At 51.8% G+C, this 18,267-nt stretch overlaps 6 protein-coding genes and 1 non-coding gene across 7 annotated transcripts; 5 read left to right on the plus strand and 2 right to left on the minus strand.

Annotated features, from left to right (window-relative positions):
* Positions 1 to 734: 734 nt before the first annotated feature.
* On the plus strand, positions 735 to 4,981 carry QC764_0026700 (uncharacterized protein; the record flags this gene model as incomplete). The annotated part of the gene is made up of 5 exons (XM_062940127.1): positions 735 to 2,214; positions 2,310 to 3,255; positions 3,318 to 3,887; positions 3,947 to 4,219; positions 4,275 to 4,981. Exons 2-5 carry the CDS (start codon positions 3,141 to 3,143, stop codon positions 4,979 to 4,981), a joined length of 1,665 nt encoding a protein of 554 aa, XP_062806644.1. The 5' UTR covers positions 735 to 2,214; positions 2,310 to 3,140.
* A 444-nt stretch (positions 4,982 to 5,425) lies between these two features.
* Positions 5,426 to 7,358, plus strand: GCN5_2 (histone acetyltransferase; the record flags this gene model as incomplete). Its single annotated transcript, XM_062943519.1, is given in 3 exon segments — positions 5,426 to 5,536; positions 5,551 to 5,769; positions 5,844 to 7,358. The coding sequence occupies 3 exon segments, from the start codon at positions 5,426 to 5,428 to the stop codon at positions 6,912 to 6,914; spliced, it is 1,401 nt and encodes a 466-aa protein (XP_062806645.1). The 3' UTR covers positions 6,915 to 7,358.
* A 584-nt stretch (positions 7,359 to 7,942) lies between these two features.
* Positions 7,943 to 10,719, plus strand: QC764_122860 (uncharacterized protein). The gene is made up of 3 exons (XM_062943520.1): positions 7,943 to 8,402; positions 8,452 to 9,032; positions 9,082 to 10,719. The coding sequence occupies exons 1-3, from the start codon at positions 8,310 to 8,312 to the stop codon at positions 10,691 to 10,693; spliced, it is 2,286 nt and encodes a 761-aa protein (XP_062806646.1). The 5' UTR covers positions 7,943 to 8,309; the 3' UTR covers positions 10,694 to 10,719.
* A 612-nt stretch (positions 10,720 to 11,331) lies between these two features.
* QC764_122870 (uncharacterized protein) lies at positions 11,332 to 14,330 on the minus strand. The gene is made up of 2 exons (XM_062943521.1): positions 12,452 to 14,330; positions 11,332 to 12,396 (listed from the first exon to the last, which is right to left on the minus strand). The coding sequence occupies exons 1-2, from the start codon at positions 12,738 to 12,740 to the stop codon at positions 11,939 to 11,941; spliced, it is 747 nt and encodes a 248-aa protein (XP_062806647.1). The 5' UTR covers positions 12,741 to 14,330; the 3' UTR covers positions 11,332 to 11,938.
* Positions 14,331 to 14,507: 177 nt separating this feature from the next.
* Positions 14,508 to 14,597, plus strand: QC764_0026740. Its single transcript has one exon. It is a non-coding gene; the product is annotated as a tRNA-Phe (tRNA).
* Positions 14,598 to 15,001: 404 nt separating this feature from the next.
* GLO3 (ADP-ribosylation factor GTPase activating protein, ER-Golgi transport) lies at positions 15,002 to 16,739 on the minus strand (the record flags this gene model as incomplete). The annotated part of the gene is made up of 4 exons (XM_062943522.1): positions 15,002 to 15,357; positions 15,420 to 16,331; positions 16,404 to 16,539; positions 16,668 to 16,739. The coding sequence occupies 4 exons, from the start codon at positions 16,737 to 16,739 to the stop codon at positions 15,002 to 15,004; spliced, it is 1,476 nt and encodes a 491-aa protein (XP_062806648.1).
* A 221-nt stretch (positions 16,740 to 16,960) lies between these two features.
* Positions 16,961 to 18,115, plus strand: TIM21 (mitochondrial import inner membrane translocase subunit tim21). The gene is made up of 2 exons (XM_062943523.1): positions 16,961 to 17,643; positions 17,708 to 18,115. Exons 1-2 carry the CDS (start codon positions 17,125 to 17,127, stop codon positions 17,909 to 17,911), a joined length of 723 nt encoding a protein of 240 aa, XP_062806649.1. The 5' UTR covers positions 16,961 to 17,124; the 3' UTR covers positions 17,912 to 18,115.
* Positions 18,116 to 18,267: the final 152 nt, after the last annotated feature.

An 18,267-nucleotide genomic window follows, 5' to 3' on the forward strand; every position in this document is an offset into this window, starting at 1 on the left:
TTCTACACTATTATTTCTTAATAAAAGTCTACTCCTAAATCATTAACTCTTAATAATAATCCTATAAGTAAAGCTATTCTTTATCTAATTAGTTTTACTAACGATTAGCTGTACGTGTTGTATCCTGCATATAGTCTATCTTGCTTGTTAGCTTAACTGTGACATCTGCCTCTATTAGTAAATATAGAAGCTACTAGAAGAAGAATCGCGAGACCAATTGATATTACTATATATATTCGGATAGTACTGTCTTTTAGCTTAACGACGAAGAAGATAAGCGTAACTAATACGGTCACTAAAATATTAGTTATAAAGAAAGGAGAACCTATTATAATCTACTAAGCTATATTAGTATTATAATTATGTATGTACAGTTAATTACGTAACTGCGGTGACTTATAAAGCAAGGAGCAACTCCGAGATAATTAATCGCGGGGTAATAGCGCTGGGATAAATAGCATAAGACATGCGGGTAGAAGGACACTAGACGACCAGATAGTAATGGCACCTGAGATGGTACCTATAATGCGGTATTTTAAGCGAGCTAGATGCAGTTCTCCAATCAGCTCGGCCTACTACTTAAGAATTATTTAGGAGCAGCGGATTTCCCTCGCTACTTAAACTAGTCCTTACCTAAATAGCTTTTAATCTAGTCTTGATCTGATTCTCAAAGGAAGACGCAATATGCCTTACGCCGCCTTTATTGCTCAGTTACAGCCTTACTTTCTACCAACATACAACCTGCACCAATAGACCCTTGCCCTAATGTACCAAAGAGTCTGAGCGTAACAGGCTCTGACAACCTCGTGATAAACGGTCGACGAGAGGTCGCGACATCTACGCCAAGATAAGCATTCAACCGATGATCAACAAATTCATGATAGGGACCGTGCTGAGCCGCCTGTGGCTGATCGACGTACGCGATCATTGGCGGTCGATCATCCTGAGGATTGGGACCGATAAGCTGATGGATAAAAAGCGATCAGTGCTTCAGAGTGTGCATGCCCCGCACGCTGTTTCTACCTGTGTCTAAACTCAACTAGTATGTCGTTTCCCGGTCCAAGTTGCGGCTCAAAGCCTGGCCAAGCCCTCAAATGGACAGGCTTCGAAAAGCCACCAAGCCTCGAGACGGAGTGGCGCTGCTTTCCAATCACCAATCGCGGTAGGACTGGCACCACGGTAGCCTCACCATCACCCAGCACGCTCCCTATTCTCTTCCGTCTTGTCGCCCAGCAAGATCGACACTGCATAGTTGCTTCTTGTCTTGGTGAGATCTCGCCCGATTGGGTGATGTGGCGATACATAGGATTTTATTGATTTTGGCTGACGTGGGCATGGGGAGGGGAAAAGAAACGTCGGCGAAAAGACCAGTCAGAACGCAGCCAAGGACAAGAAACTGGTTTCATGGCTGGCCGTCAGGGTGCTGAAGAATGCAGGAGGGACTGAATCCCCTTTTATCACTTCAGGAAGCAACCTTTCCTGCGAATATGCTGGCACGTCTGGACAAACAGGTCAACAGGAAAAAAGAATCCGTGGGGGTGGGCCTGTATCCTTTGAAGGGGTCATCATCGATCAGTTGATTTTCGCAAGGGACCGCGGGTCTGGAGCTTTCTGTCCAACCCCCTGGCAACTTGACGAGCTTAACAGTTTCTTCCCCCCTGTACCCCAATTTCGCAACCCCTGTCCATGGATACCGCCAAGAAACCTTAAACAGATCAATTGCTCCTCGCGATCTTTTTCTCCATTTGTTTGAGGCCTCGATGTCCACAAAAGTTTCACCGTCTTCCTCGTCAATTGGCGTTATTGAACAAGGAGATTGTGGGATAAAAGTGAATCGCCTCAGCATACTTCTCACCAGATAATATGATCGACACGCTCTCACACCCTCACGACACACCGATCCCACGAACGCGGGGAGGGAGGTAGCCGAATCCAGGGTTGAAGGACGTTGGGATGGTGGTGATGGACGCCAATTGGCGGGGGCATCTGACCACTGCTCCTAACAGCAGGAAAATCCAGGTTGTGGAACCAGCGTTGGCTGGTAGGGGTCCCCGCGAAGACGCTTTGGGAAACGATCGGACTTGGCAGCAGCTGGTGCCTTTGTTCTCTCGCAATGCCTCCCCTTTGATGTGAGTGCTTGGGCGCTTGAGGAAGCAACTTGACCGAATTTACCGGTCGCCATGATGCCATGAAGGAAGAAGCATTCTTCATGAGGTACGCCTGGTACGGAAGATGAAAGCCGAGCAAACGGCTGGCATGAAGAGTTCCTGGAAGTCTACCTTACGGACCCAGCCGCTAATGTCGACAAGAACGCCGGCAACAGGGGTTTCTTTCTTCGGCAAGTATTTGTCGCGAAAACACGGAGGCCCGAGAACTGTGTGTCACTGCAGGTCATCCCTCCGGTTAGCCCAGTGCCGACAGACACCCCTTTCCGGGAGCCGAAACCTGATAGGTCGCAAGTGCTACTAGCCAGTGCTAGCAAAGCAAAGTGGACGCTCCCTCAGCCGAAGGAGACACGCGAGACTCCCACCGCGCTCCGCTGGGAGGGATTCGAATATGCCAAGGCCGCTGTCAGTGGCCGACTGCATGGCTACAGGGGAAGGAGGCTGGGTTTGTGCCTGCGTTGCCCCTTTGTTGTGGGGAGGTACGTAGAAAGAAGTATATGGGGTCTCTCCCCAGGCTTTCTATTACATCCTTCCATTCCCGTCCGTCTCTCTCTCGACGACCACGGCTTGTCTTTGTGTTGCGCCGTCCGTTGCTAGCGTCTTTTGTTGCATCTTCGACAACGGAGATGCTTGTATCGTCTCAGGTCCAGGCCCCCAAAGAAGACTATTACTTGTTGGTGTCCTAGGGTTTCGCTCTCGCTGGTCCCCCTTAGCCGTGCTTGTCGCGTGGTCTCTCCTCTTTCCAGCTCTCACAAAAGACTCTCTCCCAGCCGAACAAACCCGCTCTGTCATCATCGACCCGCCTCTTCGCTCTTTTTTTCTTTCACTCGTTCATATTATCCTTTTCCCGTCAGGGGCCAACACACTTTTTGGGTGACCACCCTTGCTCTCAACTCACCAACACACACACCCCGACGTGAGGGCAGTTGTATCACCATCAAACAACACTAGGTATCTCTAAACACCACACGCAGGATGGTGGGCGCGGTGGTATACCCGCTTTCGGGTACGGCCGATTTGTCCAGGATCGAAGCTCCAGTGACCTTCAAGGCCTATCTACTCTGCGGCTTCGCAGCGTTTGGTGGTATCTGTAAGTCTGTCTGCCCTGTAGTGGCATATGATCGAGGTTGGCTAACTCAAAGGGCTGTGCAGTCTTTGGATATGACACCGGATGGATGTCGGGTGTGTTGGGGATGCCTTACTTCATTACTCTATACACAGGATTGCAGTATAACTACAAAACCGGAGAACCAGTAGATGTCCCCAAAACCGAGTTCGGTCTTCCTTCCTCTCAAAAGTCTCTCATGACATCGATCCTCTCCTGCGGTACCTTCTTTGGAGCTCTGATTGCCGGTGATGTCGCCGATTTCCTCGGCCGCCGTCCTACTATCATCATCGGGTGTCTCGTCTTCTGCGTCGGATGCATTCTCGAAATCATCTCGACCAACCAGGAAGTGCTATTTGTCATGGGCCGTTTGGTATCAGGTGTGGGAGTCGGTTTCATTTCCGCCGTTATTATCCTGTACATGGCCGAGGTTGCGCCTAGGAAGGTTCGTGGTGCTCTTGTGTCAGGGTATCAGTTCTGTATCACGCTTGGTATTCTACTCGCCAACTGCGTGACATACGCCAGCTCGAACCGAAACGACACCGGTTCCTATCGCATTCCAGTCGGCGTCCAGTTCCTATGGGCCATCATTCTAGGCATCGGCCTCTTTATCTTGCGTAAGTGGTCTCGTGTGGGCGCTGAAAAGGTCCAACTGGCAGACTAACTTGAATATCAGCCGAGTCACCCCGTTACTATGTCATGAAGGGCAAAATCGATCTTGCCGCCAGGTCTCTCTCGCAAGTTCGTGGTCAGCCACTGGACTCGGATTACATCAAGGATGAGTTGGCGGAAATTGTTGCAAACCACGAGTATGAGATGCAGATTATTCCCCAGACTAGTTACATCGGCTCGTGGATTGCTTGCTTTCAGGGTTCACTGCGCAAAGGCAACAGCAACCTCAGACGTACCCTTCTTGGTTCTGGCATGCAAATGATGCAGCAGCTCACCGGTAAGCCAAGGAGATTTTCGTTGTCGTGGGACTTGATGCTGACCCAGAAAATCAGGTATCAACTTCATCTTCTACTTCGGCACCACCTTCTTCCAGCAGCTTGGCACGATCCAAAACCCATTCTTCATCTCCCTTGTCACTACTCTCGTCAACGTTCTGTCCACGCCGATTTCCTTCATTGCTGTCGAGAAACTAGGCCGTCGTGTTCTTCTTAACTGGGGGGGTGTTGGCATGGTCATCACACAGTTCATTGTCGCCATCGTTGGTGTAACCGAAGGCCGCCCGGAGGCCCAAAACGACGCTGCTGTCAAAGTCATGATCGCCTTCATTTGCATCTACATCTTCTGTTTCGCTTCCACCTGGGGTCCGGTCGGCTGGGTCATCATCGGCGAGTGCTTCCCGCTGCCCATCCGTTCTCGTGGTGTTGGTATCTCGACAGCCTGCAACTGGTTCTGGAACTGTATCATTGCCGTTATCACCCCTTACATGGTGGGTAACACACCCGGCTCGGCCAACTTGGGCCCCAGGGTGTTCTTCATTTGGGGGTCTCTCTGCATCGGCTCGACACTTTTTGCGTACTTTTTGGTTCCTGAAATGAAGGGTCTGACACTCGAACAAATCGACACGATGATGGAGGAGACTACACCAAGGAAGTCGAGAAGCTGGAAGCCGACGTCCACTTTTGCCGCGCAGATGGGACGTGTCAGGGACGAGAAGGGCAGTGCGAACCAGCAGGAGTTTGCTCCCGAGTCGGAGCCGTGAGAGGCCTTTGATGAGTGCGAAAGACGATGTTATGTCTTATGAGACATGAGGGGCTGGTGGCGGCGGTTCGGGCGGGGGCGGCTTGGGTGTTGGTCTACGCAATAATTCAGATGAGCGGGGATGTGTATGTGTGATTGTGGGTGAGGTTTGGTTGGATACCCGGTGGGCAAAGGATGGAGCATCGAATCTTTCAACATCACTACGATACTATACTTTTTTTACTGCTTTTCTTTTCTTCGTCATATAGCACCATCTGACTCGGTCAGTCCAGCAGACGCTGTGTTCAAACTCGACGACAACAGCAGACTTCAAATTATATATTGCCGACTTCTCTTTCTTGGCTCCATGTCTTATTTCCCGTCTTGTTGAACAAGGTTGCCTTTTTTGTGCGCAGTGCGACATGTATCACCGTCACGTGGCAGTGGAACGATATACTGCCTGCCGATGCAGGCAACCTACCTACCGACTCCGAGGCATTCTTTCCCATCTAGTGAGCAATTTCAAAAGAAGCTGTCGGCACCGACGATAAGTTTGTTATCGTCTGGTCTCCTTACCCCAACCTTCAACACCCAACCTCCAACACCCACAACGACTACAATTTCCGCAATTACATGGCACCCGTTTCAAACAAGAGAACCAAAAAGATGAGCAATGGAAAGCGCGATGACTCCCAAGAACCGCTTGCGGCTCGGTTCGCTAAAAGAATAAAGCTCTCACACGATGTGCCAGTGACGAGTTCTTCGGTCAAACTCCCAGCTGCCTCTTTGAGGATTCCTTTCCCCGAAAAAGTGAGTAACTGCCACCGCTATCTCAGTCCTAGTTTGGATACCCTGACCGCGTTGCTGATCTGGTATTAATGTAGCCTGCAGTTATTGAGGAACGAAACGGTGAAATCGAATTCCGCGTGGTCAACAATGACGGCAGCCGAGAGCACATGATCATATTGACAGGCCTCAAGTGCCTGTTTCAAAAGCAACTTCCAAAGATGCCCAAGGACTACATTGCCCGCCTCGTCTACGATCGCGCCCATCTGTCGCTCGCCATCATCAAGAGACCGTTGGAGGTCATAGGCGGGATAACCTTTCGAGAGTTCCGCCAGCGGGAGTTTGCCGAGATTGTGTTTTGTGCCGTGTCGTCCGACCAGCAGGTCAAAGGATATGGAGCCCACCTCATGGCCCATCTCAAGGACTACGTCAAGGCAACCTCGCCAGTGATGCATTTCCTCACATACGCGGACAATTACGCGACGGGTTACTTTCAAAAGCAGGGATTTTCTAAGGAGATCACCCTCGACAAGGCCATATGGATGGGTTACATCAAGGACTACGAGGGAGGGACGCTAATGCTCTGCTCGTTGGTCCCTCGAATTCGATATCTGGAGTCCGGTCGTATGCTTCTGAAACAAAAAGAGACCGTGCAGGCCAAGATTAGGTCTCTGAGCAAAAGCCATGTCGTCCATCAGCCGCCTGCTCAATGGATCGTTCAGAGCAACAGCGGCGCCGCTCTTACCCCCATCGATCCTCTCTCCATCCTGGCCATTCGAGCCACAGGCTGGTCCCCAGACATGGATGCCTTGGCCCGTCTCCCTCGTCGCGGACCTCACTTCAAGGAGATAAGACGCTTCCTGTACCAGATCCAAAACCACAAGCAGGCGTGGCCTTTTCTGGCCCCCGTTAATAGAGATGAAGTTCCGGACTATTATAAGATTATAGCCAACCCGATGGATCTCTCTACGATAGAGGAGAGACTGGAACACGATGCATACGCGACACCTAAGGATTTCATTGCGGATATGAAGTTGATTTTCAGCAACTGTCGTAAGTACAATGATGCCACGACGGTGTATGCCAAGTGTGCGGCGAAGCTGGAGAAGTACATGTGGGGTCTGGTGAAGGAGATCCCGGAGTGGTATGAGCTGCTTGAGGGCCAATGATTTCTGTGTTTGATTTTGGGGAGAGTTGAGGCGGGTGGTTTGAAGCTGGGTCCTGAGCGGTTTCATACAGAGTAGCGGCATGGTTCGGACGTTTGTCTTTCTGTTCAACAAGGCTTCATAGGAGTCCAACTGGTCCAGCAGCTCTTATCCATGTTATGGGCTTTGTACTCATCATTTTCTGATGTAATCAACTTATGTCACATTTGAATGGTAGAACCATACACCGGTTTGGTCTTCGTTGTTCCTAAAACCGCATAACCCAAGTTGGAGCCGGGGAATCTGTTGGGGATGTTGGATCATTTTGAGACTAAGCTGAGGTGGATGAAGAGGGAGTAAACAATCAATAGTACATAAAAATAATTAGCATTGTTGAACAAGTATAGGTAGTTACCTCTATCAAAGGTCCGGCCTTGCAAGGAAAAAATATTTAAAGATCTTCTTTAATGGTCACAACAGTATGGAGTAGTCCTGATATCTCAGAGCATTCGAAAACAAGTTCCAACATGACCAATATGTCCCTCGACCGCGCTCGTTGGGGACATCATGCAGGTTCAAGAGATCACCGGTCTTGACAGCTGATGAAATTTGAAAAATGAAAAGGATACAGATCCATTGCCACCATGTATTCGTGGGCTCTGACATATTGTGAAATTCTGTTGTGGTAGGCACTTGACAGACCCAGATCACTTACAGCCTTGTGGCATTGATGAGGTAAAAGGTGTTGTAAGTGAGGCCTGGCCAATCATGTTACACGACTTACTGGTTTGCGCACGGTCCATCCCAGATCCCAAAGCCTCTCACTTCAGCCGGGCTCTAACATCTTATTAGACATCATTAGAATTAAAGATTGCCCTTCTAACAGAAACTTTGCTTCTCCATCATTTTTGTCTACATAACTAACAACATGCATGTTGATTGGATTATGGCTTCCTGTTGGCGTGCCCTTACAGTGCACCCGCTCGCCGTCTGACGGCCCGGCGTGAGTCACAGGCCGTGTTCACAGCCGTCCAATGGAGACCGGGGCGGGATTTGAGTGCTGTTGGTGCCGGGACAGAAATGCGCGCGGGGCAGCAGCGTGCCGTCAGTGTCCATACAGTTGTGTCTCACTTGTGTTGGAACAGCTCATGATCACCAACACTGACTGGCCCGGAAAGGCAGTGAAGCAGAAAACCGACACCTGCAATCGTGCATCTCACGCCGACATCGAGAGAGAGCGCAGACTCTATGTGTTTAAGAGAGCCCGATTCCTCACGACTACCATCGCATCTTATCTCTAAGGGCATTCAGCCATTGTGTGCCCTTGATATCGAGGTTTTTGACAACTGCGGAATTTGTTCCACTCTTTGTAGAGCCTGAGCCGCCTGCCTCCCGCCCAACCTCAAATAGCCTGGAAAAATGACGTCCGCCAACTCCACTTCCGCAACCACTATTCTTTGCACATGCAAACAAACCCGCTTTCACATCTCTGATCGTCCCAACTACCGCGAGGTTTGCCTCCCACCTATCACACTCGATTTTCCCACTAACTTCTCTGTAGCTTGACATCTCAGGCCTCAACATCACCATCGTGCCCGGTGCCTCTTCCCCCTCGTCAACAACTACAAAGAAAGGGAAGGGTAAGGCTGGAGCAGAGGGTACCGAGATCCTGAGCAATGCCGACCTAAAGCTCAAGGCGGGCGCACGATACGCTCTTGTCGGCCGCAACGGGGCTGGCAAATCCACTTTGCTGAGGGCCATCAGCGAGAAGCTTATCCCCGGAATACCGGAGGAGGTCAGAGTGGGAATACTCCAACAGACTGGTATACCTGACGACGCAGACGACGATGAGTGGAAGGACGGAGGGCCCGAAACAGGAGGGCAGACAGTACTGGAGCAGGTGGTAGACCGAGCTACTGCCAAGGGTGAGGTGGAGAGGGACATCAAACAATTGACTAAAGGAGTCAACGATCCTGACCCATATGGGACTCTGAGGGCTGTGCGGAAGTTGAAGTACGAGAGAATGCAAAAGAAGCTGTTTGTCTTGGACAAGGACGCCAGTCTAAGGAGCGGAGCGAGGGGGTTACAGGCCAGAAAGGCGTTGGTGGAATTTGAGAAGGAGGTTGAAAAAGCTGAAAAGATGTGAGTTTGTTCGGAGGTACCAGGACAGTTGATAGTAACCATACAACAGGAATGATCAGCCAGAGGAGGAAATCTCGGCCGAGATACTGCAAGCAGAGATCCAAGAGGCGGCAGATATGCTTGTGGAGCTGGAACTACAAGTCGAACCAACTCGGTTGGCTGACATTGAGTCCCAGGCAAAGAAAATCTTGACCGGCCTAGGGTTTACGGATGCTTATATGGCCAGGCCCGCAAACACCCTCTCAGGAGGATGGCAGATGCGGAGTAACCTTGCCGTGGCTCTGCTTCAGGAGACAGACATCCTGATTCTGGACGAGCCGACCAATTTTCTCGACCTTCTCGGTATCATCTGGCTTCAGAAGTACCTGGAGGGGCTGGAGGATATTCACCCTACACCTCCCACTCTAATCTTGGTGTCCCACGATCGCGACTTCACCTCCACGGTGTGCACTGATCTGATGATACTCAAAGACAGGGGCCTCGCCTACTTCCACGGCGACCTGCCAACCTACGAGGCTGCCCAGGCCGAGCGGAAGCTCTACCTCACCAAGATGAAAGACGCCCAAGACAAGCAGAAAGCCCATATTCAAGACTCCATCCAAAAGAATATGGCTGCGGGCCGGAAGAACGACGACCAGAACAAGCTCCGCCAGGCCAAGTCCCGTCAAAAGAAGCTCGACGACCGTTGGGGCATGCAAGTTAACGCAAAGGGCCACAAATTCAAGCTCAACCGTGACATGGCTGGCTATCACGAATCGGCAAGAGAGGCAATTGACATCCCTAAAGATGACAAGTCTGTGTCTATCTCTTTGCCTCTTCCGCCAGACCTCCGCTTCCCCGGCCCGTTGATATCACTTGAGAATGTCAGCTTCCGCTACAAGATCAAAGGCAGGCCGGCTCACCTGGTTGTACCGACGCTCCAAGACATCACCCTGTCTGTCTCCATGGGCGACCGCATTGGCATTGTCGGTCTCAACGGTGCTGGCAAGTCGACACTCATCCGGCTACTAGTCTCGGATCCTACCTCGTCGACTTCTGGATCGATGTCCGGTGCAATTCAGAAACACCCGCGGCTCAAGCTAGGGTATTATTCCCAGCATGCAGTCACCAGCCTGCTATCTCTTGGCCGGGCAACACCATCTCTCACCGCTCTATCTCTTTTAATGTCCGAAACTGCTGGAGTGATGGAAGAACCAGACGTGCGGGGACTGCTAGGATCTCTCGGTCTCCCAGGCCGTCTGGCATCTAATGTGCCGCTGACAAAACTTTCCGGTGGCCAGCTCGTCCGTTGCGAATTGGCCAGGTTGCTCTGGAGTCACCCACACTGCCTGGTGCTGGATGAACCGACTACTCATCTTGACTACGAAACTGTCACGGCCCTGCGGGAAGCACTGAGATACTGGCCCGGCGCCGTTGTCTTGGTGTCCCACGACCGTTGGTTCGTCAAGGGTGCTGTGGAGAATCTGAAGGATGAGGATGTGGACAGTGATGGTGAAGCCAACGATGGTGAGGAAGACGAGGAGGAGCAAAAAAGGAGGAGACTGGTGTATAAGCTCGTTGCTGGGAAGGAAGGGGGCAAGATGACGTTGCTTGATAAGGGTGGTGTCAGCCAGTTTGAAGAGGGAGTGGAGAAGAAGGTGAGGAAGATGATGGCCACCTAGGCTTCGAGGTAGTTTGAAGTCCGAATGTACGTGAGCGACATTGTTTAGAAATGAATTTTGCTGCGAATTTGGTGTTTTCTTCTTGACGTTACTACCCTCCTCCTCAACCTCATCTTGTGAAAACTAATGATACCTAAACCTTTGTTGATAGCCTGGCGAATACAAACAGAACAACCCATGAAGGGCCCCCCTCACTTCTCCCAAGCTCGTATTCCCATCATCAAGCACCAATGTACCGACTGTGCCTACTCTCGACGTTACACACCCTACAAGAAGCTAACGAGGATTCGAGCATGTTTTCCTTGACCAGCTCCCAGTAGCGCCGCGAAAGAGGAATCATGCACGCAATCATGATCCCGGACCTCCGTATCCCTTTCTCTGACTGCCTTTTCTCCCTTATGATTCGCAGAGCCCACAGAAGGACAAGCACTTCAAACATCTTCCCAGGTATTCCGTCGCCCAATTGTTTGCTTCCCACAACAGAGCTACTCGGAGATTAGTACGTTGTGCTCGCTCAACCACCCGTATTTCCATTTAGACGGCCAATAAAACCTTTACACCTCGTGACCGAGAAGCCATGCATCTGGATATTGACAGCCCTGCATAAACATGTCTTGCAGCTGTTGAAGAAAAAGCAAGCACCCGACGATTCAACAAAAGAAGAACATGTCACAAGAAGCAGGACCAAAAATCTGTGCAAAGTTGGTATGTTACTGTCTCCAGCGTAATTATAGGACAAGAAGTCTTCTACAATCCCTCTCTTCCATTCTCTCTTACAACATATTCCGTAACAAAAAAAATCACAAAATGCCCGAGACAATCCGTCCAAGAACAGTCTCGGCAGAGTATCAAGTCGAAGAGTATAAAACAAGAAACCCAGCTGGCTTCCCCCCTCGCATCCAGTCCAGTCCTTGACCCCCGGAAGTTCCCACACACCCACAGGGCATGATGGCCAAAAAAAACAAAAAAACAAGCACGCTGCGTCGTAAAATGGTTTCTAAAGCATCCCTGGAAAATTAACGTGCTCCTTTGCCCAATATCCTTTGGCAGAAAAAAAACCAACCAAATCCATTTGTCGCCTGGAAACACGCAACATTCCAACTCTGCACAAACAAAGGTGATTAAGGCTTAGGTGTGCGGGCTATCAGGTCGTGTCTCATGTCTCGTAAAAGCAGTGTGCCCTCGGAAATCCATTGTCCTGTGGTGTTCATGTCGAACCTCCGAGGATTTGGTGCCGTTAGGAGTTTAGAGAAGAGCGACAACACCGGCAATGAGGAGTAGGGCGCTGACGGGAGCGGCGAAGGTACCAGCGGCACCCTCAGCGATGTTGGAGACGGAAGGAGCAGGTGCGGAGGGCGAGGGAGAGGTGCCAAGGGAGACGGTGCTGTTAGACGCGCCACCGGTAGCAGAGGCGGAAGCCGAGGCAAGACCAGAGCTGGTGATGGTGATGGCAGCCGAAGTAGAGTTCTTACCACCAAAGACGATCGAGCTGCTGGCGCTGGTACTGGTAGTTGTGGGAGGAGCGGTGGAAATGACCTCGGAGCTGGTGGTAGAGGTCGAAGTGGCAGGAGGAGGGGTCTGAGAGACGAGACCACCAGTCACCTCGAATGCAGCAGCGCAGGCCTCAAGGTCCATAGAGTTGGGGCAGCACCACGTCTCACCGGCCTTGTCGGCTGTGCAGTAGTAGCCAGCGTCGCAGGAGTCTATCTTACGCGTTAGTCATGAGCTTTTCCAAACATCACGATTGCCAGCACATACTGCCAGACTGATCGGGGCAGCACGTCTGAGCCGCTTGAGCGTTGAAGCAGTGCACCTGGTTGTCGGTGGAAGCGCAAGTTGTGTAGCCGGCACCGCAAGCCTCCTCGCAAGTGTTTCCCTCTCCACACACGGCCTGCTCTGGCTGGTACCCGGGGGCATCTTGACGGCGACCGATGGAGAACAGGGAGCGGGTCGACATCTTCACGAGCTGAGGCTTGTAGGGTTGCTCGGCAGCGACATTGACGGCGAAGGCGAGAGCCGCCAGAGCGGTGATGGATTTGGCGAGCATTGTGATGGATTGATTTGGTGAGTTTTGAGGTATTGGGTAGCGCGTTCAAATCGAGGATCGAGGAGGGCGGTAATTAAATTGGCGGACAAAAATATGTCGTTCGTAGCCGATGTTGCAAAAACGAATGGATCGAGTACAGGACTCTGGAAAGGAATGACAATTTCTTCAGGTGAAGAGGCGATGGGTGGCCAAACAGAAGCAAAAGGTGAGCAGAGGGAGAAATGAGGGCGACGGGGCGGTTAAAAACGAGCGCGAGGATCTGGGCACTCTGGGGGGGTGCTGGGGGTGGACGGGCCTCTTGACGATAGCGGGAAGGTATCGCTGCCGCAGACTCTTGCGGCCAGGGTACACATTCGACCCTGCCAATTGGCAGCCAAGCAACCATTTGAGACCATCTCCTTAATTTTAGCGTTGGGCATTGCTTCCCTGCGCGGCACGGTACCTGCGTCTGGTTGTGCGGTGTTCCTGGCAGACAGCAGCAAGCCAGGAACCAGGCGCCAATGACAGATGGGCGGGCAAGCTCATCCCAAAATTCCCAATTCAGTCAGGAAATCAACAGCTCCGTTTCCCAATGGCAGCTTCCACCTGCTCTTCCAGTTCAGATGAGTGATTTCCCTGTTTCCCCCCCTACCGCTCGCTGCCTCACGCATGAAGCAAGCCTGACGTGGTGGTCCCATCTTCAACGTCGCGTGCGTCTGTGTCGGCGCGCTCTGTGGTCGCCGTGGACAGCCAAGAGGTTGCCAACAAGGCCTTCCCTGAGCAACAGTGGATGTCAAGGGCAGTTCTGGGCCAACAAGGAGGCCAGCGGTTTCTCAATCTTCGATTTTCCGGCGACCTTGCCGTGGGAAATTTGTCGCTGGCAAAACCCCGGCAGGAGTTTTCTGTTTCGATGCACACCAAGCCGGAGCAAAGCAAATGAGGCCAAGCAACTCCCGATACACCTCACCGTTAATCTCGGGGGATCTTCAGAGAACAATCTGGATTGCTGTGATATCGATAGCCTCATACCCATTCTCCACAAGCTCTCTCTATCGAGCATAATAGAACAAAGATTCCCGACAATTCTCAAGCGCCAACGGACGGCGAAACGCCATTTCCGCATCTGTCAGTTTCGACCGAGCTGACTTTGCCAGCCTGCGCCGTTCAAGTTGGCGGCAGCTTTGGGTTCCATCATGAGGTAATTTGACTGGCTGTCAGTGCACGGTTCATCTCGACTGTTTCAAGCGATCGACATGGCCCGAGCGTCTCTGGCTATCAACAGGCGGTAATGGTGGCCGGTCCCACTTTCATGCCGGCCCGTAGCCGCAATTTCGGTCGGCCTTCCGCAGAATTCTCGGCTCGGGGGTGGTTGAGACTGGGGCAGCTGGAGTTTCGGCGGCATGATCAGTGACCTTTGAGACTGGGGACTTGTGAAATCTGGGGAAGTGTTTTGGAGCTCACCACTTGCTTCTTGTCACCGGCCACTCCAAAGCGTCGGTTTCGAGTTACCCCTGACTCGCTCCACTCACCACAGTAGCATAGTGTAGTTTTCAAGCTAACGAAGGTTGTGCGAAACAAGATGTACCATATATGATGGACGTGGGATACTCGATACATACACTTGTATATAAAATTACTACAGGGATAGGTTTTAGGGTGAGCAATGAGCTTGGTGAGGGGGCGTTATCTCTAAGCCTTGTCCAAGGGTTCCAAACCCCAACCGCCGCAGCCCACTCCCACAACTCCACACATAATCCCACTCCCGAGTCAAGAATAACACGACAGCAAGCGGGTTTAGCTCAGTTGGGAGAGCGTCAGACTGAAGTCAACTTCAGGAAGTCAATCTGAAGGTCATGTGTTCGATCCACATAAACCGCAAGCATCATTTCTTTTCCTTCTCTCAACCATCCCCTCCTCACTCCCTCTGAAGGAAGATAATATTACCTTTTTGGCATCAATTCTCCCGGCCTCCTTGTTGATCTTGTGTGAGGAGGATGAGTTTGGCAGCTATATATCATGTCGAGATTAGGCCGCTTTAATATAACACCACGTCGTGCTTTATTTCTCTAACTCGTGTAAATAAGATAACTACCAAGAACCAACCAACCTACACCCCCATACAAACCCCAAAGACAACTAAATCACCAAACATGCCCGCTGTTCTGCTTGCTAAATTTAAACTCCCCACCTCCCTTCGCAATTCCCACCAGCCCACCAATCCCCCAACATTACAAATTGATATTTCCTTTTTTCCCAACCCCTTCCAAAAAAAAAATTCAATTCTAGTTCCCTAAATAAGCCCTGATGGCTCCCTGCAACCTCCCAGCACCCTCCCCAAGCAGATGCGTTAGGTTCTCGAGGTCGTCGCCAGCAGTAATGCCGAACCTCCTGACAAAATCCTTCGCGGCGCTCTCCAAGTCACCATAATCATCCATGCCGCCGCCGGGCATATCGTCAGACTCCTCACGCCCAAAGTATGCATTCGAAGAGATAGCAGAGGCACCCTCAAAACCGCCCAGGCGGGACTTGGCTTCAGCCTGTGCCTCAGCGTTGAACATGCCCTTGCCGAAGAATTCGTCTGAAGAAATGGCCTTCTGAGTGCCGAACTTCTTGCGGGCGTAGTTGTCATTGTCATCATCTGCAAGGGAAAGCTGGATTAGTATCACGCCTCAACAGCCCTAAAATGATAGCAGAACTCACCATCAACATTGCCCTTGATAGGTCCAACAGACCCGAAGCCACCAGCGTTCTTCTTTGCTGTGGAAGCAGCGGCGGCAGCCTTCTGGGCACCAATCTGCCCGAATCCAAGTCTGCCCATACCCATACCCAAACGCTCCATCTCCGAAGCCGACTTTTCTCTTGTGTGAGAAGCCGAACCGTATCCACCACTCCGAGCCGAGCTCACAGGTGTGGGAGATAAAATGGCAGCACCGGTATCCTTCTTGGCAGCAGCGGCCTTGGAGTTCTGTTCTTCAGCTTCGGGATCATAGCCCAGCTTCTCGATACGCTCAGCCTCCTCCTTGGCCTTCTTCTCCGCCTCGTCAAAATCAATGACCACATCGCCACCCAACTTCTTTGCGCCGAGCTTGGTTGCGACCTTCTTCGCGCCGAGGACATTGGCCTTGCGGGGCCCAGTAGTTGTCTTCTTCAAGCTGGAAGAGGTGACGATGCGGCCGGCAGCAGGCTTGGACTCGCCATCGGTCTTAGCCAGAGGGGAGGCGGTACGCGAAATATCCTTGCCGTTCTGGGCTGCGCTGCTTAATGGAGAGGCGGTGCGCCCGACAACGGGAGGGGTGGCGGTTCGTGAAATTGGCGGTGTAGGCTTCTTGATGGCCGGCCTGTCCCAAGATGAGAAGAAGTCATCTTCCTCTTCGGCGGGTGCCTCGGCGGCGTCGCCACCTTCCTCAAGAACGACCTCTTCGGGGAACTCCTTGGCGTCCCTCGCGGCTCTCTTCTTGAGTTCCTCCTTGTACTTGGTTGCGGCAGTGGAGCTGTACTTGGTCTTGGGGTCCTTGCTGTTCAGCGCGGCAGACCCGCCGTTGGACTGGAAGAACTTGGTCGCGGACTCGTTTCCGCCAACTTTCATGATGCGGAGCTGGTCCCATTGCCACTCTGAATTATAGCATGGTTAGTTATTATGGGCTCTTGTTGTCGGAGGCACGCGAACGCGAAACGGGGACATACGGTCGAGGTTAGTAGACCGAACAAAGGAGATGTGGACACCGAGGTTGCGATGGTGGGCCGAGCAATCGAGGCAGAGGTAGATGCCAAAAGGAACGGAGGTCCATGTTGGGTTCTTTTGACCGCAGTCGAAGCAGATCTGTCACGGGGGAAGGAATCCGTAGTTAGTAAACCGTTTCCATCATCGCGGGTGGGCGTGGCCGTGGTCTCGCGACCGAACTCGGCACCTTGCTGGCAACGCGAGGAGGGATGATATGGATGGCTTGCCTTATTAGCCTGCTTGGACTTGAGTTTCTCAAAGAGCTTGAGCGACTGCTGCTTGGTAGCGAGGCCGCTCATTGTGTCTGGTGTGTAACGGTTGGCTCTGTAGTTAAGTGTGCTGGCGGTCTCGGATAGTAAAGTTCAAAGGGTGAAGTGCGGTCGAGGCTCGTGAACGTTCAATGGTGATCCAGTCAGGGGACAACGGGCCACAATTTCGCTGCCCAGGAATCCATCCATGTGGCATCAAGTCAATCCACTAACCCTGAACTGGCTTAGTGCTGAGCTGCCCCACGTCTGCACCCACGGGCCACCTTGAGTCTTTTACCCGCCGAGGAAATGCCGGGGCGGCAGAAGCCTGGGGCCCTGCAGCTTGAAGCTCCCACTTGACCTCACCTTGAAGGAGGCGGACAGCCTTCGAATCACGATATCTATTGCGTGGAGCAATGGATAATCCCCAACCGCCATGATGATCAAATCCCATCTAACCCCAGTTCTTCGGCTTCGAACCCTCCCTTCCACCTCCCCAGTGGTGAATCTACGTGCCCTTCAACCCCGCCATTACGCAACCCACCACCAAACTTCGTCCTCCAAATCCGAACCAGAAGTTAAACGCCGCTCCGTCACGCCCTTCAACGACACCGGCTCTGTCCCATGGTCCTCTCTTTCGATCCTTGAAAAGGGCGCTCGCGCCAGCCAGCAAACCTTCAACTTCGGCCTCGTTATCCTCGGTTTGACCCTCACCTCTGGCGTGCTCTACGTGCTCTACACCGAGGTCTTCTCGCCCTCCTCCCGGACAGCCTACTTCAACCGCGCCGTTGACCGTATAAAGGCCGATCCGCGCTTGATTGGGCTCCTGGGAGATGGCAAAAAAATCGAGGCATTCGGAGAGGAGACCGGCAACAAGTGGCGGAGGGCGAGGCCGATCGCCTCGAGTGAAGTGACGGATCGGAATGGGGTTCAGCATATGTACATCAACTTCAACGTGCGTTATACAGCTAGCGAGAAATGACTGAAGGAAACATGCTGACATGGCATCATAATAATAGCTCAAGGGACCGAAAGGTACTGGCACGGCTTTTGTACACCTTTTCAAGCCGGTTGGAGGGAAACAGTGGGAGTACAGGTACTTTTATGTTGATGTAAAGGGCCAACAGAGGATCTACTTGGAGAACGCAGAGGCTGCCTCCGCACTGGCTGCGAAGGAGAGGTCCAAGACCGATGGGATCAAGTTTCTCGGTATCAGGTGGTGAAGTCATCGCCAGGTGCGAGAGCGGTGTATGATAAAGGTATGCGTGTACAATATCAGTTGGCTGTGATGGAATTTCAGGGCAACTATGATCAAGGCGTTTTGAATTTCGACAGAGCTTAGGAAGAGAAGCATATTATCAAAAGGGATCTCACATATACCCATCAAACCATATTTTAGCCATCTAAACTGTTGGTCAAAGTAGCCGCTTTGCCTCATATATTCATTGGTGAAAACTAGCAGCTACTGAGTGAGCTAGGGCGCGATCTTTTGGCCGTAATTTTCGCTGAAAGTCTTCATATGAAGACTTTCAGAATGTGTGATCTTTTTCGTCTGAAACAGTTCATCAGCCAATTTGGA

This window comes from Podospora pseudoanserina, chromosome 1, assembly GCF_035222485.1.
Source record: "Podospora pseudoanserina strain CBS 124.78 chromosome 1, whole genome shotgun sequence".
Taxonomy (NCBI): Eukaryota; Fungi; Ascomycota; class Sordariomycetes; order Sordariales; family Podosporaceae; genus Podospora; species Podospora pseudoanserina.

Bases quoted from the DNA above. Each gene is read 5' to 3' on its own strand.
- QC764_122870 (XM_062943521.1), bottom strand. From the start codon at position 12,740: ATGCTCGCCAAATCCATCACCGCTCTGGCGGCTCTCGCCTTCGCCGTC. The intron at 12,397-12,451 runs GTATGTGCTGGC...CGCGTAAGATAG, and splicing joins CTGCCCCGATCAGTCTGGCA to ACTCCTGCGACGCTGGCTAC.
- QC764_122860 (XM_062943520.1), top strand. From the start codon at position 8,310: ATGACGTCCGCCAACTCCACTTCCGCAACCACTATTCTTTGCACATGC. The intron at 8,403-8,451 runs GTTTGCCTCCCA...ACTTCTCTGTAG, and splicing joins ATCGTCCCAACTACCGCGAG to CTTGACATCTCAGGCCTCAA. The intron at 9,033-9,081 runs GTGAGTTTGTTC...ACCATACAACAG, and splicing joins GTTGAAAAAGCTGAAAAGAT to GAATGATCAGCCAGAGGAGG.
- TIM21 (XM_062943523.1), top strand. From the start codon at position 17,125: ATGATGATCAAATCCCATCTAACCCCAGTTCTTCGGCTTCGAACCCTC. The intron at 17,644-17,707 runs GTGCGTTATACA...TCATAATAATAG, and splicing joins ATATGTACATCAACTTCAAC to CTCAAGGGACCGAAAGGTAC.